Source organism: Rhipicephalus sanguineus, chromosome 1 (genome assembly GCF_013339695.2).
Source record: "Rhipicephalus sanguineus isolate Rsan-2018 chromosome 1, BIME_Rsan_1.4, whole genome shotgun sequence".
NCBI lineage: Eukaryota > Metazoa > Arthropoda > Arachnida > Ixodida > Ixodidae > Rhipicephalus > Rhipicephalus sanguineus.
This window is the reverse complement of record NC_051176.1, coordinates 130,432,115-130,453,008: the sequence shown is the minus strand read 5'-3', so window position 1 is coordinate 130,453,008 and position 20,894 is coordinate 130,432,115. Positions and strand designations below refer to the sequence as shown.

Below are 20,894 nucleotides of genomic sequence, written 5' to 3'. Positions count from 1 at the left end.
AACGTGCACCGTAATGTAAGTACACCGGTGCTTTTACATTTCGCCCTCATCGAAATGAAACCACCATGTCCCGGATCGAACTCGTGAATTCGAGCTTCCAGCACTCAACTTCTGCCGACCAATTCTATATGTTCGCAAGTAACAGATGAAAAGCGTGTAGGTGGCGACTCAGGGGCGCATATATACGTGACGTATACTTGCGCCTACAAATCGCCAACTACCCAATACGCATGCGTTACTGTACCGCGTCTGTGATGCGTGTAGCAGAAGCCGCACGCTCTCGTGTTCCCGCCTGGCGGGATTCAAACAGTATCATCAGTTTACTGGAAGACCGCGATCGGAACACGCCATGGAAGATGTGATGCACGACATGTCGGAGCCTAAGGGTCGATCGTCATGCGGTAGCCCGGGCCGATTCGGTGAGGTCCCTGATCAAAGCATCGACGATAGTGTTCAGGAGTTGCCTTGGGGTGAGCTAAAGAACGGGTTTTACACGATAACGCGGAAACCTTCGTTTTTCCTGCCCTTGCTATGCAGTTCGAACTTTTGGAACGCAATCATGTCGTTCAGTTTGTCTTTTAATTACTTGCGCGTGTGGGAGGAAACGAGCTGAATACTGCAGTGGTCCGAATCTCTTCGTGCTTGATAACTTAAGGCCATCATGGCCAGCTTAAAAGGTTGGGAAGCAATGAAATAAAGGGTCGGCGATGTTCAAACGGTAACGTATACAGGGGCGGCGCCAGGATTTTTTTTTACTGGGGGGGGGGGGGGTCTTTTACGGGGGCAAGGAGGCGGGCAACTTATGCGTTGTGTATTGAATATCTTTGCAATATATTTGCAGTGTGTGTTGAATACCTTTGCAGTGTTGAATATCTTCGTGTGGGGGGGGGGGGGGGGGGGGTAGCTGCTCCCATCGCGCCCCCCGCTGGCGCCGCCCCTGGTAACGTATGTTAATTTCGGCGGCTACGTTTCTGTGGAATGGCCAATTAACTCGGAGTGTCATGCAACGGCATCCATCATGTGCACCGTGCAGGTTAGCAAAGTCAATTATAGTCGTGAAAGGTAAACTCGTAGTTTCTTAGTGTTCGCCCCGATCTTGTCTACATTGAACGATAAGGCGTTTCATGCTCTGACAAACAGTGAACACAATGGGTCGTTTTGGGCATAACCTGAGAACGCCCTTGCTAATTTCTCGTATTTGGAAATTGGTCTGTTGCTGCTTTACGTCCACCGGGAACGATGACGTGCAGATTTAGGTGCACGTTAAAGAACCCATTCTAAAAAGACAGGGGGGGGGGGTACGAAAGGGAGAAGGCAGGGAGGTTAACCAGACAGCAGTCCGGTTGGCTACCCTACGCCGGGGGAAAGGGAAGGGGAGTGGAAAGATGGGAGAGACAGAGAGAGAGGGGGGGAGCAAAAAAAAAAAGGAACGCTTGTGAGCGCTTGTGACTATTTTTGCAGTGCCACCGCCACATACATGTCAGTGCATTTATTGATCATTTCCTAAAAAGACAGGGCGTGCGAACACGGACACAAGGCCACTGCATTAACCAGAGATTATTGGAACACGAGAGGTCGCTAACCGGAGGCTCACCTTCTAATCTATCCTTACATTGTCGAGATTGTAATTCCACGCCAAAATTAGATGAATGCGCAGTGTTGTACTGGAATAGAAATGAAGAAACGAGCCTGATGATTGAAGCATGGCATATCGAGAATAGTGGTAGCGCATGCGTGAGCCAACTGTCGATTAACTTGCATAAAGATGAAATCAAACGCCTTAACAGTTATCTTCCACGTAGACCCCCGCGCGTGCCGGATCGATAGGCTGGCCTATTGCATGGGCATGCGCAGATAAGTTTTCGTGCTTTCTTTCTTTTCCGCCGTTGTGCGTCTCTTCAGTTGTTAGCCGGCGTTTGTGGTGTCCTGACCAGAGTGTCGGAACGGAACGAAAAACGAAAAAAAAAAACGATATTTTTCACCGGAACGAAAACGTAACCGAAACGTTATTTATTATTTCGTTCCGGAGTGAAACCGAAATTTTTTCAATCGTTTTTCGGTTCACGAGAAAATTTCGCAATCCGGAACAACTGAGCTCATGCAATGTGAGCATATCTCAGGGTATAGTATTAGCGCGTACCTCAGACAGGAAATCCGAAGCAAAGATATGTTGAAATTGTGCGAAAAACGAGAACGGTGGCAACCAGAGATGTTTATATTAACGCAAGTGGACTTTTGCGCGCCTGTCAAGCCGGCCAAAGTGGAGAGGGCATTGTCGGCGCTGCAGTTTGTTACAGCGAAAGCTGTTATGAGATCACAACAGCCGATTTTGGCTCCATAGTTGTCCGCAGCCGCCGGTCTACGTGACCGCTATCGCGTGGTATAAGAAAAAATTTAATGAGAAACAAATTTCTAGGATCCGCGCCCTCTGCGTGGCAGTCGGGTCTTCCACCACAGTGTCACGCTGGTGCTTAAAACTCCATCGCAAAAATACTCTACAGGCGTGATATCGGGCAAGGAATCGCGTTAACATATGTAATATAGCGTGGCAGAAGAGTAAAATAACAACCAGTCATCACACAACGCTAATAGCGCAAAGAGTGCGTGGTTTAATGCTTCCCACCAGTGTTGCGGAGTTACCCTTACGGAATTGGAATGACTTCGGAATCTTCTACATTTTCGCGACCCCGCAATGAAATGGGGACAATGCTCGGAAGAATGGAATGGGAATGGAATTACGTCTTTTTCCGAAAATAGAGGACGTTTTCGCCTACGTGCTGTTTTTAAAGCTTCAAACGTTAGTAAGTCAGAGCCTCGCAAGTTAACACTAAAGCAGTATTTTTAAAATGGCTTAGCTGATTACAAGCACGGTACATTTATAAGCAACGCGCCTACTACAAACGGAGGCATAAGTTAGTGTACAAACAAATGCATTATCCCAGCAGATACCGAAGGGAGAAACAAATTGCCCCTGCACGTTGGTTCCCATTGATACCCCCACCCGAAAGTGGCGAATACTCTATGCACAGCCTGATCTTTATCTCACGAGCAGTTTAGTACCTGACACACGTAAATAACCTTTGCGACAAGGAAGACATTGCATACCTGCGCATAGGCGAACACAGAAAGTTCTCCTCACCCCATCCATGCTTGCGAGGCGCGCATGACAAGCGGGAGTGCTGACGGGCAGTGCGGCCCAGTGTTCCGTATTCGATGCAAAGGCACTTTTGTCAGCATAAAAATACGCTATGTCGTCATTTTAGCATTAACAGATTTAAGCTTAAACAATATTGAAACACCACCATTTGTTCAAACATGTTGACCACGCAAATACTATCGGTAGCGGGTGAACTGCCCCTATGGGAATTAGTAGGGTGGTTGTACTGCACGAGATATGCCACCAAGCTACTATTCCTCGACCTTGGCAACGTGTTTTGCGTACTCTTGCAGTTCTTAATGCATTTGATGACATCAGCTTTATGGAGCGTTCATTCTTAACTCGATAAAACTATCAAGATGCCTTTCCTACGTTGAGGAATTACAGGAATGGAATCGGACTGCCAGGCCATTCCCTGAGTGCCAATGAGCTAAGTTTTTTTCATTCCGAGGAATTGAAAGGAATGGAATTGCGGCAAGTTCTAATTCCCCGGAATGGAATTGGAATCGAATGGAGGCGCCCATTCCGCAACACCTTCCCACCCACTGCAAAGTGCTCAGCCATAATTCTTCATTATCAGCCACAGCACAAAGTGCAGATAATGCCTTACAGATGTGTAGCGGGTACCGCGATTCTCCGAAGAATGACGAAAAATGAGTGGAAACTTCGCTACTTCAGAAAACTTGCGACGATTTATAACGTAGTGGGTACGTTGCATGTTTACTTGTATTAGTTGCCCCAAGAGATAACAACGGGCTCTACAAAGTCCGCTCTTCTAGCTTTTGCTGTGACTTGCTGCGTGTTTCACGCAGGCCTGGCGGTCTTTTTATCAGAACAGCGGTCTCTCACATCAGAGAGTACACTGAATGACGTGCTGCTTCTGAGATCGTGCTCACTCCCTTGACACAAAGAACTAAGCCAACTAAAAAAATTCGTATTTGTCTTGTGAGAAAATAAATACTATTACTTTGAAATGAATACTGGTTTGTGCTAGTTGGTAGGAATACGTGGTACAGTTACTTCCGCTCCTCTGAAGAACGTGTTTTACCTTTGTCCTACTTTCTTATGAGGAGGGCAAGTAACTACATCATAAATCCAATGTTTTTTTTAATGATTGCTTTACCTTTTTCATAGTTTCTTTTTTTATACAAAGAAAAAAAAACCGTTACGAACCGTTACGGAACGTTTTTTTTTTTTTTTCGTTCCGGAACAGAAACGAAACGGAACTTTTTGCGGTGAAACGAAACTAAAACCGAAACGAAAAACATTTTGTTCCGACACCCTGGTCCTTACTTCTTTCTTGTGTCCGTGTTTGCACGCCCTGTCTTTTTAGAATGTACACTTACCAACTAGCTCAGCTCTCTGTTATTATAAAGAACCCCAGCGAAATTCCCGGAGCCCTCCACTACGGCGTCCCTTACAATCATATCGTGGTTTTGGGACGTTATTATTATTAACGATGACGTGTCACCGTGTGATCGCGCGACATAAGCATCGCGCTTTATTGACTTCACAAACGTACGATGGGGGGGGGGGGGCACGATTTCGCCGAATATGTGAGTGCGTGCCAAACAGCACTTGTTGCTTACTCTAAAAAAGCAAACTCCTGGCGTCGAGACATGTCACCGAACATGCGCGCCCTTTCGTCTTCGCGAGCTCGGGAATATTTCCAACCTCCTGGGCCTTCACGTGCGTCCAAAGCACTATATGCGTACGCTTTTCGCACTCCGATGCAGTCGAAATTGTCACCGGATCTGTAACGTAACATCATGCTCAGCAGCAGAAAGCCGCGGGCGAAGCGCACGCTCCTGATGTGTCGCTCAGGTGCACTTTCATTTAACGTTCTTAGTCGCTTTATTGTCGTTGTTTCAGCAGTTAGTGAAATATACCTTCATGAGCTAACAATGAGCACAGTTGTGCTCCCATACATGGCTTTTCTTTTTCCTTTGCTTGCGTTATCGTGGTGGTTGTGGGAAGAAACGCTGCTTATCGCTGGCGTATCGCTTCGGCGTAATGAACAGTTCTTACTGTGCGTCTTACACTCGCGGTTTGGTCCTAGAGTTACTACGTGTGGACCTCACATTTTATTTTCTGTTATTTTATTCGCTACATAGTTGCTCGATATTCGCACGAAATGTGAATATCATCGATGGGTAAAAAAAAAATCTGGAGGCGATCCTAATCCTTCACTCCGGTGCCTGCTATATTGGCACTCGCCCGTCGGCGTTCGTGTGCTCTGGTGTATTCCTTAGTGCCCATGGAGACATGGGCGGCGTCACGCGTTCGATGCCAGTGATCCTGCTACCCCTTTTCTAGTTTATTATACCACGGCACAACCAGAAGAGCAACTGGTGACGTAAGCAGGCGAAGCGACACTCTCTGAGAAGTACGAGCAGCGCACGCGCGGACGGCTTTTTCACGGCTACAGTGAACTATCAGATGGGTAGTGGGCTCACTGCGTGGCAACGGGGAAGGGGAAGCTGCTGATGTTGCACGTGGGCACAGATATACTCCGGTAAACGAAGGAACTTTTCAACAATTCTAATTGTAAATAAAAGCAGTTCTGCATGTCTGTTAGGCGGCGCATGCTCTAAAATGTACCGTCAAGCCGGGCTAACTGCATTGAGTCAGGTGCAGGAAATTATTCTGTCACTGTTGTGATCAATATTTGGTTAGTTTGTGCAAGGTTCACTCCAGCGTTACGCGTATACTACATGCCTAGAAATGAATGCAGCCGTTAAAGGGATACTAAAGAGCAAAACGATTTTTCTCGCATTAGTAAAGTAGCTTTCCACGATACCAAAAACACCACGCTTGCTGCGAGAAGACTCTTAATAAGCGAGAAAACGCGCAAAAAGAAAATACAGGTGGCGACGGCACCTTGGAATTCCCGCACCATTTGCCGTGGCGTCACATATTTTTGACGGCGCCTGCTTGGGCGTATACGTAGTTCCTAATCGGTTAAATCGAAGTACATTGTCCTCTGAAGGGGCCAGAGACTTGACATAACGAGTTTGTAGAAATTTCGTCGAGCCAGTGGCGCCAAAATACGTTAAATGCTCTTTGAAACCTTTTACGTCACGAATTACAAAGTGCGGCGCGAAATTTAAAAATGAAACTTTGAACTTGGTTTTCTCCTCCAATAATAAACCTATGGTGGTGAAATAAACTACAAAAGAGTTCTCCAAGCACACTTTATCAATCTAAACCAATTCATTGTTTCTCTTTAGTGTCCCTTTAATTGAGGTTGCTATGGTATAAGGCCCGTGTGGAAGGGAGGGGGGGGGGCGGAGGAGCGCCCTCGGTGCCCTACCCCTTCCCGTAACCGATTCCTCTGATTGGTAGATATTTACAGATAAACGAACTATTCAAATGCATTATGCGCAGGCAAGGAAATAGATGGGCTCAGCAACGCATCCTTCGGCCACGGCGAGCACGCAGAGCGGGGCAGCATCTCAAACACAGAGAAGGTCGATATCTGTGGATATGTGCGGCGGATGAAGGTACGAGCGCATCGTGTACGCGTCACTATTTGACGACCTTTGTCGTCAGCCCCCGTGTGTCGCAGATACTTCTGTAGCTTAATGAATAATTAGCGCGATATGTCCCTAGTTTTGAGTCTGGTTCGCTATAGTGCTGCAGCTGCACGAGTAATATAGTCATAAATGTATACCACCCTTCATTGCGACTTCGCATTGAGTGCGATCTCGAAATGAAGGGAAAATTTGGTAGAAACTCCCCATATAATGGGAAATTTTCATAGATCGTAAGCATTATTGTAATTGCATCAATTAACCAACACACGGCAACACTAGCAGACGTTAGACGTCATTTATTGTGGGCGAAGCGCAAGAAACGTCGACGGAAAAGAGAACGACGCAAGACAGGCGCTACACTTCAACTGGTTTTTAATCGCAGAAATCACACGCAGGAAAACTAACAAACAAAGCAACCACGGCAAAGCCCAGCCTGATAACAAAAGAACGAGCAACACATTCAACTATCTCAATGGGAGAGGAACGTGCACCACAAGGATTACGTGCCCCTTTGCAAACAACCTTGCTGCACTACGCGCATGCCTACCCCTTTTCCAACAAGTGTATTTCATTATGTGATAGTGCCACAGACGACTGGCTGGTGCATGCATTTCCATGTTTATTTATCTAGAAAGCTTCCACCACTTCACGTGCCCTCTGGTTTCTATGACGAAAGATCACGGAAGTTTCACCGAAGACCGGTGCGCAGCCGCAACTCTTGCATGGCCAAATGAGAATACGGTGCGCCCTTCAGTGAGCTATGATGCTCACGTAATCTTATATTCAGGCACCTGCCAGTTTGGCCTACGTATACCTTCCCACAACTGGTGGGCAAGCGGTATACCACCCCGCGCTCACAAGGCACGAATTTCATTTTGTGCTTCACATTACATGCGGCTCGCTCGGATGAATTGTCACGGCCTTTTCTAGAAACTGCAGCACAAATTGTTCCTAATTTAGGACGCGACGTGAAAACCACGTCAACCTTGTAATTCCTGGCCACTTTTTTCACGCACTCTACTGACTTGAGGCTTCTTAAAAGTTTTGCACAACACTTTTCACAAAACTTTTTGTTTGCACAGGGACACGTCACCCTGGTGGCGCACGTTCCTTTGCTATTCAGATAGTTGAATGTGTTGCTCGTTCTTTTGATTTCAGGCTGGGCTTTGCCGTGGTTGCTTTGTTTGTTAGTTTTCTTGCGTGTGATTTCTGCGATTAAAAACCAGTTGAAGTGTAGCGCTTGTCTTGTGTCGTTCTCCTCTCTTCCGTCTACGTTTCTTGCGCTTCGCCCACAATGAATCCTCACCATCTAGCACAATTTGCAGTTCTGTTAAGACGTCATTTATCCAGCGTTAGCCATCGGTATCCAACGACATTACCCGACATGAGTAATCATTTAGCCACCGTAAGACGACATTAGCCATAACTTAGCCAATGTAGGTGATTAGCTGACTTGACCAGTATACTAACCACTGCCGGTGATATGCGAGTAAATGCGGTTGGCCAGGTGCCGGCAGTACGCGGGTAAATATGGTATTCCAGTACACACGCCACCGCTCACTGCTCTTTCAAAATCGAGGGGTTGGGGGGTCAATACACTTCGGACACTGAAGGACTCTGCTTAACGTATGCTCACGCGCACGGTGCAGTTACTGGTTGTGGCAACTGTTCTGTCTGCTTCCCTTTTCTGTACCGACTATATGATGAGGTTACTTGTTGCAGTAAATTTATTGCAGACAAGAAGAGAGCGAGGCTCTCTTCCTACGCTTAAATGTAGAAGAAGAGTGTTTGGAGTCCCAAGTACGAGGTCCCTACGACGACCTCTGACTTCACGGGACCGTTGGATTAGGTCCCCGCGAATTTTCGGAGGCCCGTCGCAGAGGTCATTGTGCCACAACTCTGCTGTGGAAGGTTTGCAGGATTAAGGGCAGGGGAGGTAATAATTTTGCGGTGCAATCCACCGTAACACGGAAAGACATTGGCGAGCTACCACAGCCGGTGCAAGAGTGCGTAGTAGTCATGGTAAAACAACTTATGTATATAGAGGCAGAGATTTGAGAAGGTGCGCGTTTTGAGATGGCAGAGTGCCACCCAGGGCTTAATGTCTCCCTTCATTGGAGATGGGGGGGGGGGGGGGGGCTCAGAGGGCGGCGACCTACATACGTATACATACATGCACACATACATACAGCCCCTCCTTAAGAAATGGAAGGGGGGGCCCCCCGAGCTCCCCTGACTTTAGGCCCCGGTGCCACCTCTTCCTTTCTCGAGAAGGTGGCTTGACGGCTATGACGTTGCTCGGCTAAGCATGATGACTTGGGCTGGATTGCCGACCTCGGCGGACGCATTTCGATGGCGACGAAATGCAAAACACCCGTGTACATAGATCTAATATGTGCGCGTCAAAAAACCCCAGCTGGTCAAAAATTAACCTGGAGTCACCTCGCTATGATGTGCCTCATAATGATATCGCGGCTTTGGCATGTAAAATCACGGAATTCATTTATGTCAACTCAAGTTAACAGCGGAATCGATGCTTTAATCTTTCGTACCCGTACTTGGACAGTGCGAGCAGCCCGCCTCGTCAGCCAAGGAAGCGGAGACCTGGGAAGCGACGTGCTCGCCTCGAAGCCGGACGCTGTCGTTAGACTCCTTCCTTGGTGACCTCGAGCTGTCCGGAATCGGCATGGCGACGCCGCCACCACTGCTGTACTCACGAAGACTACCGCTCAAAAGGAAGGCGAAGGCAACTGCTGACACTGCCACCATAGAGGTGAGTGCTTGCATCCGATGCGTCTGAAATGAGGGCTCATCGCAGTCTCTTCCTGCAAGTCGCCGACTACACTACATAATCACCGCTTTGAACACACAAAAAAGGCTCAATACATATTGCGAGTGACACAGCTTGGCTTTTCTTTTTCTCAGATGTCAATGTTTGTTTACCCTTGCAAACACCCTTGATAAAGCCCGCATGGCGAAAAAAAAAGTGTTCGCATTATAAAAACGTTGTAAAGTGCGCCCTGATATTCCCGAATAATTATAAAAAAATTGCGGTTTCCACGCATACGTTTGAATCGGTGAAAAGTGAACTCTTATTCATCTCACGCAGCACAATTTTGAAAGGGGCGACACTAGTACGAATAAAATCAGTGGGCAGAGAGCGCCAGTGCCGCCTAAGAACATCGCAAACTTATTTCGACGTCGAAACAACTTTGTTGCCTGCGTAGGCGGCACTGTGCTTCTTTTTTTCGTCCTGCGTTTCCGGTGTCCAATATTCTGCTGTTTTAAAAGATCTACCAACAAGCTTAGAAAATACGCTGCTAACTTTCACGTTTACGCAAATGTCAACATCACTTCTTTACTTCTGTTTTAGTTAACTCCCTTAATAAGTGCATGTCCTGGTCTCACTTTGTTTCCTTCACTTGTTATTTTTCTATGGACTCGACTGTTTTTTTTTTTCAGACACCTTGCCTCTTGCTCCGTTTATCTATTCTGGTATCTGTTCACCCAGCCCCCTTTACCTATTCTGAAGGATAGGACAAAAATTTTCGCATGCAGCTGGAAATGCCCAGAGTCCACAGTTGTCTGACCGAGTGGCCGAAGTAGTATCAGAGTCCTTGTAGTATCCTCGGCAAGACCTGCATCAGCAAGCGAGCAGGATCTTTCAGGGGTATTTTGTGGAAACAAATGGTAGCGAAGCTCGCATTTATTTACAGAATGCGTTGCACCAGTAGCGTATACGGTCTCTCTTTATATTGTACATTTGGGAGCTCGTGCCCTGTTAGCTCGAAGGCGCGCATTGCAAGATTACGCAAGCCGAGTTTGCGTGTCCATGCAGCGCCGAATACGATTCATGCACTAAGGTTAAACGTTGCTATAATAGAATACAAGAATAGTGGAAACCAGACGAAGGGCACGAGAAGCCCATAATGAACGAGATCATTCTGACTACGCCCACTGTAGGTCATTCCCATGTTTCTCCAAATAATCCGATCAGGTGTTTTCCGCGGCCGCATTATCACCGCAAACTTCTTGATGAGCAAACGATTAATGACCAGCGGTTATCTTCGCTTCTCGCTGCATGTCCTGGCCATGTCTATTTCTTGATTTCGACTAAGATGTCCTTAACACGAGTTTGTTCCCTGACCTAATGTGCTTTCTTCTTGCCCCTTAACGTTACACCCATGAACAAGGTAGCGTGCGAATAATCCAAAATAGCTGGTGCCTCAACGGCTATGGCTTTGCGTTGCTGATTATGCACGAGGTATACCGTGTTGTATCTTGGTCGCATTCTGATGGGGGCAAAATGCATAAATGCCCTCTTGCGCCGTGCATTGGTTCCACGTTAAGGAAGCCTAGTTGGGTCACAATCTATCAAGAGTTCCCAAATAGAACGAGCTTCACATTGAGATCGTGTATGGTTTTGCCACGTAAAAGCCCCTCAGAAATGTATGATCTGCATCGCAAGTTTACTTGGTTTCACGTTGCGCTGTGAACATTTCGTATTTGTTTCTTTGCTATATGGTAGGTTCCGCTGGATAGCCTAATTATGTTAATGGCCGTGAAACATGCGGCACTATAGCAACTGCTATTAGAAAGCTTACTCCGCACCACCGTGCTCCGCACAAAATTTGGTGGTGCAGACACTCGAGTTCTCTGCTGTGCCATGTCCCCGCTGTCTGCTATCAAAGATATATCGTCGGCAGCTGCTTCAGCAGCTGCTGTAGTTTCTTGGACCCCAGAAATGAGAGGTTCAACTTGCCTCATTTGATTCGACCCTGTGACAGTGATAAAAAAATCACAATTATGTGTGCCAGGAGCCATCAAGGCATCTTCACGGGACATTGCAGTTAGTTAAGGCGCCGAAGACGCGCTTTGCAGACGTCCTAATGAACATATGGAAAGGCGTATGTTCGCATGGGCCTACGCATTCGTAGAAAAGCGTTCAAATGTCTTCGACAGCCGTGGAAGCGATGTCATTAAATATTTCCTAGCATTTTATTGACCACAAAGCATACCGATGGTTACCTTTATTTGTTTAAGGTTCTGGCGTTTCTTTTATTTTATTTGGATGGTTTAAAGGGGTTACCGATACCAGTTTTCAAAGCTGATTTTACTCCATCATACAAGTCTCCTGTATACAGCGACGGCTCTGGGTAAGTGTGAAGCTCAGGAAATGCTAAGATATTTTATTTTGACATTAAAGTAAATTTTCACATGGCTTACCTACTGACGTTGACAATAGCGTGACGTCAGGCTACATTAACAATTCTGGTGACTTCACGTAGCGGTATGGCTTGTTGTGCTGACGTCAAGTACCAAAACATACAAAATGGCCGCTTATATGCTTCGCGAATGGTGCCACGGCGCGGAGCGACCGTGAAAACGTCACGGTATCTTGCGCGAGCACGTGACGAGAAGTTCATACCGTTTCGTGACGTCAGGGTACAATGGGAACCGAAACTAGCTTTAATAAACATGTTATAGCTAATTTTTCAGGGCGCACTCACGCTTACCAGCACATCTAGGCTCGTAAGGGCTTCGACTTTTATTTGACGCAAGAATATGACAGCTGAAAATTTCCGTCTCAGTACCCCTTTGGGATACCGCTATTGGCCGCGAGATCGAGCGGAGTCGCCGCCTGGCGGCTACTCCCTGAAGCGCGCCTAGTGTGGATTGCTCCCTGCGTCGTCTGCTAGCCACGTCGTGTTTGCATGTGCGCGTACGTCCTGCACGTTCTCAAAGGGCGGTTTGTTCTGTTATGTTAGCGCGAGTTTAACTGCTCGTACGTATACCTAACATGGTGTACAGAAACAAACTGGTTTGCTCGGCTGCACGCGCATTGTAATATCGATGAGTGCGACTTTCGAGAGGGCTGTGTATTGGTGTCGTACCCTTCGTTCGCCAGAATGATTTCAGTGTTGGGGCCGCTTTCTGGTTCCAGCACACCCTAAAGTGCGCTTGGCATAGTCCCAAACATGAGGAACATTAACTCGTGTGTGAATGCAGCGCTTCAGCGACTCGGTGGTAAACGAAAACGAGGCTCATGCACTTTCGCTTTCTTGTTAGGTGTATAACCGCGGCACTCCAGTTCATGATGAGCTTTAGTTGTGCTTAAGATGTCCTTTTATTGTACTGTACGCTCGTGGTCCCGCGACAGCGAAAGATTTCTATCAAGTGAAGCCTGAGACTTCGGTACTCAAAAAAAGAAAACAAAAAACAGACAATGGAATGACACGGCAGTGATAAAACGGAGTTGTCGCGCGCAGTTTTAACTTGGGGCGAAATTTATGCAGAACCACTCGTGTGCTTAGATTTAGGTACGCTTTGAAGGACCCAAATGTTATAAATTAATCCCGATGACGTGCCTTACATTTGTGTCGTATAATTTCACGCAAAACCTCAACCTTTCTTTTTACATTATCTTGAGCGTTTGTGTGTAGTTGTTATAAATTGATGGAAGGCAGCGGACATTATTAGTTGAAAAAAAAAAAGACATTTTTGTTTTATAAAATAAACAGACCTTTGTTGCATCATTGTCGTGCACGTAATCAATCGATGAAAGCTATGTGCTAAACTCTTACCTGCGTATATATGCGTATTCGCGTGAACAGTGCTATTGAACTCATTGCACAGGAATATGGGCTGGTATACAAATGAACAAGAAGTAAACACTTAAATAGTTCAGTCGTGCTACTGCAGTGCGTAGTACACAAAACACAAGCTAAACACGTACAGAGAAAACAACAAAAACGTCATATAGTGCGTAAGCGCAGACTGTCATCCAGGCCGAGCATCCCTTTCATCGGCAGATTGCGCTTCTCTCACGAGTAATAGTAACATTGGATGTTCTTCGTGCATCGATTCAACAATGAAGAGCGTATATATTACCAGTAAGCTGCAATGGACGCATTTTATTCGCCGACAATCGGCTCAAACCGCTCACAACGAAGCGCCGCTGTGTGCATTTGTATACGCGCCTAAGACTGCCTCTCCACACTAACACGGCGACGGTGCTGCCACCTATAGGTCGATCAATTGGCCGCGAGATCGAGCGGAGTCGCTGCCTGGCGGCTACTGGCTGAAGCACGCCTAGTGTGGATCGCTCCATGCGTCGTCTGCTAGCCGCGTTGTGTTTGCATGTGCGCGTACGTCATGCAGGGCCTCAAAAGTCGGTTTGTTCCGTTGCGTTGGTGCAACTTGAACCGCTCGTACGTATGCCTAACAACATGTAAAGAAGCATTTGGCCTTGATCGGCTGTATATGTATTGTAATAAGATCAGTGAGTGCACTTGTCGAGAGTGCTGTGTGTGGTCGTCGTACCGTCCGTTCACGAGAGTCATATCAGTGTAGGTGCCGCTCTGTGGTTCAAGCGCATTGCAAAGTGCACTTGGCGTTGTCCTAAAGATGAGAAGTATTAAATCTCATGTGAATATAGCCTTTTAGCGGCTCGGTGGTTAAAAAAAAGAGGCTCTCATGCACTTGTGCGTTGTGGTTAGGTGTATAACTTCGGGACTGTCGTTTATAGGTTACGCGACGAGCTTCAGTTGTGTACGGTCCTGGTCCCACTGCAGAGAAATATTTCTGTCAAGTCACGTCTGACACTTCCGTACTTACATTGTCCCCTAAACAGAACAGAAAATGGAATGACACGGAAATCGCAAAACTGAGTTGCCTTGCGCAATTATAACTTGTGGCGAAATGTATACAAAGACACCCGTGTACTTGCGAGGTAGCTTATGCCTGTCAAATTTTCGCTATGGGAAGTTCAGTGTCGGAAGTGCGTTAGGCCTCAATCTCTTCCGCGAAAACCACTTAAAGAGAGAGAGCCAGTAAAATATATTCATCAAGACAAGCAGTGGCGATAAACTCGCTCGCGCATTTTCATCGCTTACGTGGCGTGTGAGGGCTCATAAAACGATACCCTTTACTATGCACCAGATCATGCATACACACTTGCCGCGTTTCGGTGCACGTACTTGCCCTGCGGAATACTGAGAACTGTTCTCGCGGCCGTGTAAACACAATGGAACATGCGCGAACTACAAAAGGGCTCGGGGACTCTCGTTTAAACGGACTCATAGCCAAGCGCGAACAAACTTTGCATTCATAGCGCAGGCGGTACATGAATGACAAAGAATAAATTCCATGAATTAATTTTCTTCTTTCTCGATTGATTCTTGCTTAATTTTCCTGCGGAAGTGTAGGAAAATCAAAGCACAGGGAAGCTTCCCCGAGCGTTCGCTTACTGCGACAGTCTTCACGCTCGTAGTGCACAGCAGCAACAAGCATATAAATGCACACATTAGCGAAGTTATCGCTGACTACTCACCATTCTTTCTCGTCTGCGAATGCGAATGAACCGTCTTCGAAGTGCTTGCTGCACGCCATCGCGTACTTGGAAGGCGTCCTGCCGTTACGAAGCCTAACGAGCCACAGTCGGCGACGTTCCGCGTCGGTGGGATAAAAATGGAAGCTTATCCCTGGCTCTGTGCAGTATGTGCGGCATTGTGGCACCGAACAAAACCTCACCATCGATAACGAAGAGTTTTCTGCGGGTACGGAACACAAAATCACGATGTGAAAACAGAATACAATAGTTACGGTGCTCGGCTGCTGACCCGAAGTGGCAGGCTCGATCCCCGCCGCGGCGGCCGCATTCCGATGGAGGCGAAATGCTAGAGGCCCTCCACTATGGCGGGCCTCATAATCATATCGTGGTTTTGGCATGTAAAAACGCACATATTATTACTGATTAGTGCAGTTTTCTACACATTCCTTATCGCGCGCAATTGTTATTCTAATTTTACTTTGGACCACCCAATCACTCCAACGGGAGATCCATGGCGCTTGAAAGGGACTGGCAATAATGGTACCCAAGGGGCAAAATTAGTTAAGCAAAGGCTACCAATATAATTATGTGAAATGTAGCAGTTCAGTAACTAACCCTGTGTACTCATGCGTAACGCTTTTACCAATGATTTTTTTAGATTTTGCAGCTAACAGCAGCCCTCTCGCGCCAGAACGCCTCGCAGCGCCTGGATGAGTCGAAGTGCGAGCCGGACAATCTCTTCACGCTCTCCGAGCCGTATGACGTAGGGTCATCACTCGGGTGTGATGTGTCAACGTACAGCAAGGAGGACAGCCAGCAATTTCTCGACAGAGTCCTTGAACCAAGACACAGAAACTCGTTGAAAGAGTGCATCAGCGATTTTAAGTCGTTCTTCGCAGGTGCCATCAACACTTCCAGCCCTAGTAAGTTCAGCGGTTATGAATGCGCGTTGTTCAACTATATCACATTTCTCGCCTTTCTCATTATCCCTGTACTCCATTACCCCGGACAGGGTAGCCAATCACAAGTACTCCTCCCGGTATCACTCTTTCTCGCTGTCTTTCTTAATATATCGTTTACCCAACAGATTTGTTCGACGTAAAAGTGCGTTGACAGCGTGGTGACTGCTGACTAGACGGCGCATAGGCCATAAATTCTAGCACCCTCTCTGAGTTAGTGTGCGTGCTACATAGTTGTCAGTCACGCGCCATTTCCAATGACCCATAGTGTCCTTGTAAATGAGCCGGAATGTATTGATGAAGACACGTGCGCAACCACAGAAGTTGACATGAGGAACAGTCGACTTAAACGCGTTCTATTCGTGGGTTTCCTGTTCACTTACAAGTGCGTATTTATCAAGTCGCCGAGCAAGAATTTCTGCTGAACCTCCGACTCTACGTGTCAGTGCGTGGACACGTTGACGGTCAGCCAGCAGTAGCATAATTTCGCAGAGATGTCCCTTGCCTTGCGCCCCCCCCCCCCTTTTTTTTTGCAGTGGTTGGAAAGACAGTTAGCGGCGCCTCAGCAGAGAAAAGGGATCAGAATCGCGAGCTGGCCTTATTGGTGGATGTTCATCGTGTAATAACTGACAGCGCAACAGAGTTAGAATACGGACAGAAGTAGAGGACACAGCGCTGATCTTTCTCTTCTTCTGTCCGTATTCTAACTTTGTTGCGTTGTCAGTTATTCCACCTCGCGTACGGCGAAAAAAAAAGGGGGGGGGGGAGAGATGTGTAGAATCTAGAATCTAACCTAATGGAGAAGGGCGTTCTACTACTTCGTCACCGCTGCGGTCTTTTTGACACCGCATCTCGAGAAGGTGGCCGCTTCTTTCCGCTCTCTTCTATCGTCCACTCCTCTCCCCTCGACGCTGCTCCATTCTGTCTTATGGTTTGCAGAAATTAGCATGTTTTCTAACCTTACGCTAATATGTCGAGTTACTCGAAATATTTGTACCTCTGCTGCCCTATCTGACTTCGCTTTATTGTTTTTCGCAACAGGGTAGCTTTATTGCTAATTAGTGGCGCATTCTTTATTCAAACGCAAATGTCTTACCAGGTCGTTTAGGATAGACGAGACAAAGAAGTATTGTGCCTATAAACTTGCTAAGTACTGTAAGAAAGGCTAAGGGTTCCTTCCGAGCAGTGTGGTTCTCGCGTTAAACAGCATTGTCCCGTTCGTTGCGGAGTGTGCTTCTGTTGCATTAATAGCCGAAGTAGTGTCAATATATAGCGCTGTAAACGTGGATGTCTTTGATGGCACAAACATTAACTCACTGACATGCCATTCGCTTCGCCCAAGTAATTATGTCGACCTAGTCATTTCTGCAAAACAGCATGCACACAAGTGCAGTTTGCTTCCACTATGACGTGGAAAAATGTAGACTCGGATCTGGTGATATAAACGTATACGTATATACAACGAACCCCAGCATGTACAGCTATTAGGCAACGAAAGTGGACTCTGACGAAGGGGCTCAGCAATTAATAGGGGACGCCGATCTCGCATTTCTATTGATATGTGTCATAAATGGACAGTGAGATTTAGTGCTCGAAACAACCCACGCGTGGGACCAGAATCCCGAACCTGCGCACGGCGTGCGAACGCTGCTGCTTTTCTGGCGAACTTATTCGGTGGGATGTGAAATATCATGCATGTCTTGACAATGGTCCTCGCAATCTTTAGCAGTCTGTAAAGTGTTTGTACTCAATATGCCAGACCATTGTGTACGTACTCTTAGTGCAATTTCTTTTAGTAGGGAACTGACTGTAGTTCCTGAAAGCTATATATGAATACTGTTTCCCGCCTGCGTGATCGCTCTGCAACCCCGTGGTAGCTTATTATTTTCCATAAACTTAAAACTTTTGTATGATCTGTGTGATATTTTATTTGCCCACTGTACAGAAAGAGAGTATCATTTTATTCTCTGTTACATTCGCCGAAGCAAAACTTCCCACGTAAGACCGGCGACTTGAGTGAAAAGTTGGACTGCAGGTCAGAAAGACGCTAACAAGATCACTCTCGAGTTCCATTCCGTTCTCTTTGAAGTGGATCTGCGGGCACGTGCCACACTCGAGGAGAATACTTTCTGACAATAAGTCATCCTCACAAACAAGTGTTTACCGAAACACTGCACGAAGAAATGGTGGAAATGTGGACTCCGGTATCTGATGCCTTCGGCATGTTGAAAACCCCAAGATATAACTAAAATAGCGCTATTCTTGTGTACAGGCACCTCCTCTTGTGTGTGTTTTGTAGATTGCATATCAAGTTAGTTAACGTGTGAAGCACGTGGAGCGTGGCCCGTGGCTGGAAAGATCGACTTGTGTAATCCTGCCGCCGGAACGTACCTATTATGGCGCTGAGATTAGGAGCGGCGTAGTATAGGAGAGCTTCGATAGATTAAAAAGAAAAGCGATGATTCTTGTTGCATACGACGATGCTACACACAGTGAATCGAGTGGCGTGGTGTTATGTTGTCTGAACGTGTAAAATTATGCGGTAACCTCCCAGTTAATATACCAAAGTGCTTGCATCGTGTTTAGATGCATTGTGTCAAGAATCTGAGGCCGCGGCGGCCGCATTTTGGTGGAGGCGAAGTGCTAGAGAGACCCGTGTGCTTAGATTTATGTGCACGTTAAAGAACCCCAGGTGGTCGAAATTTCCGGAGCCCTCCACTACGGCGTCTCTCATAATCATATCGCGGTTTTGGGACGCAAAACCCCAACAATTAGAGAGCTTAGAGAGCTGTCTTTATTAGAGAGCTTAGAGGATTAGAGAGCTGTCTGGTTCGCACCGGTAGCGTGGTCACGATTTGTTGGATACACTATTTATATGCCTAGTAATGGAAGCGCTTTCACAGAAGACTAAAAGCTATGAAACGCGTCTACTATCGGCGTCAAATGAAACGCGAACAGCGGAGCGCATGCCACGAGCATAAGTGACGTCCATGTCATCACGATTGAAAGGCGCGCACATCCGGTGTGGCAGCACTGCGCGATTCCCCTATAGTGTAAGATTTTTGCTTCTGTTCTAGTTCTGACATTTGAAAGAAAAAAATAAAAGGTATAAACGAACAAAAAAGTGAAACGGCCAAATACGCCTGGCATGGCACGCCGCCCGCCTTTATCGCAATATCAGAACTAGACAGAAGCGAAAAATCGCACAATAAGGGGATCGCATGCACAGTGATGCCAAACCGGATGTGCGCGCCTGGCAGTGACTGGACGGCGCGCACTAAACCTTTGCTAATGCTAGGGCCACGCGCTCCGCTGCTCGCGCTTCATTTGACGCCGATAGTACAAGCAAACATCTATTGCCGTCATGTTGGCAAGCGGTGCCAAGTTTATATCGCCATTTCTTTCGCTGCAAGTATCCGTGTTTTTAGGGGCGAAGCTGCTTAAGGTGTGGGTCGTTCCCTCCTCTGTAGTAGTAGTAGTATGTATGTATGTAGCCAGCTCTAGTTTAATGAATTGCTCACTAGATGGCGTTTCATGTATTTCTTAGAGTTGCTGTTTAAAGATGACAGATGGCGCTTGTATAATGCGAATGGCGCATGTCATTGGATGCCTGCGATCGTAAAGAGCGCTCGCTCTTGGCGTGCTTTCTCTTTCGCGCGGAGTCGCCGGATGGAGGCAGACAAGGCGCTCGCCATTGGCGCGCTTTCTCTTTCGCTCGGAGTCGCCGGATGGAGGCAGACAAGGCGCTCGCTCTTGGCGCGCTTTCTCTTTCGCTCGGGAGCGGACACTTTCCCTGCATTTCACCGATCACAAAGCGGTGATAATGAAGGGACCACGTAAACCAATAGTACAATAAAAGTTTGATGTTTAATATATACACGGTGTTTCACACTCTTTATATGATGTACTGGGTGAATTTCACGGAAGAGTTTCACGGTTTACCGATGATTCCCTCCGGAGCTTCGCCCCACTCATCATCATTCACCCCGTGGATATGCTGCGATTTTTTTCGTTATGACTGCACATCATTACACAAGAGTTTTGTGCGTAAAGCCATGCGACCTCTGCTCTTGTCTTTTCAGGACCACAAATAAGAGGCTCCGGCCCTACCAATACGTCTGAGCTGCAACGCCTGTCAGGGCTCCTTCCAACCGAGTAGAGTCGCCACGGCTGCGAAGAGGCAACATCGCGCGACGTAGTCAATACCCCTGCCGAGTGCATGTTTTGACTAAGTTTTGACTTTTATTATTTTAAATCCTTATTTATATTTTACAGAATAAATTTAATGTCATCATTATCTGTCATCTTTCTCATTACCTTTTTTTCTGCACTAGCGATTGGACCTGGTCTGTGACGCTATAACCCAGTCTCTGAGAAAGCGGATATTCCAAAAACAGTTGCGCCGTTTGGGGCATCTTTGTGTCCCACAACGATAACCGTCGTCTTGCGTGCCATTCCGTATACTCAAATGCTATGCGGCCGGCAGTTTCAGGTCACGAACGGCGTGCTCGCTATCAGCGTCACAAAATATTCTTGATAGTATAACGTGGCGAGCGCCGAATTTTCAAAGAAACTCGAGCTAGCCACATGACATTTGTTGTGAGGCACTTCAAAAACTGGTGCAGACTGATTTTAGGGCATTCGACACCAATTTCAAGCGACGATTGCAGCAGGAAATGGACGCTACAATCCTTCGGCTACCACGGCTATAGTACGTGGATATGTGTAATCGTCTGGCTGTTGTAAAGTTTTCTTGCAAATGTTCGCTGGTAGTGTATAACAAAGCTCTGCTTTCCCAATATATATGGTGCTTTGAGGTGGTCTTTATATTTGTTTAAGACAAAAATTAAGCACGCTTGTCTGCGGATTAAACAAATTTAATTTCTGCGCAATTACGTGGACTCCACCGA

At 46.8% G+C, this 20,894-nt stretch overlaps 1 protein-coding gene across 2 annotated transcripts; it reads left to right on the top strand.

Moving 5' to 3' along the window:
• Positions 1-294: 294 nt before the first annotated feature.
• On the top strand, positions 295-20,279 carry LOC119386723 (uncharacterized). 2 transcript variants are annotated; one of them, XM_049416451.1, is made up of 4 exons: positions 295-419; positions 9,269-9,466; positions 15,693-15,952; positions 20,067-20,279. In XM_049416451.1, exons 2-4 carry the CDS (start codon positions 9,380-9,382, stop codon positions 20,104-20,106), a joined length of 387 nt encoding a protein of 128 aa, XP_049272408.1. In that variant the 5' UTR covers positions 295-419; positions 9,269-9,379; the 3' UTR covers positions 20,107-20,279. The 2 variants fall into 2 exon arrangements, with proteins under 2 accessions (XP_049272408.1, XP_049272407.1); XM_049416450.1 differs by having other exon boundaries at positions 295-470.
• Positions 20,280-20,894: the final 615 nt, after the last annotated feature.

Excerpts from the sequence above, each read along its gene's own strand:
- LOC119386723 (XM_049416451.1), top strand. The coding sequence starts at position 9,380 with ATGGCGACGCCGCCACCACTGCTGTACTCACGAAGACTACCGCTCAAA. Across the intron at positions 9,467-15,692 it reads CTGACACTGCCACCATAGAG|CTAACAGCAGCCCTCTCGCG; the intron begins GTGAGTGCTTGC and ends TAGATTTTGCAG. Across the intron at positions 15,953-20,066 it reads AACACTTCCAGCCCTAGTAA|GACCACAAATAAGAGGCTCC; the intron begins GTTCAGCGGTTA and ends TTGTCTTTTCAG.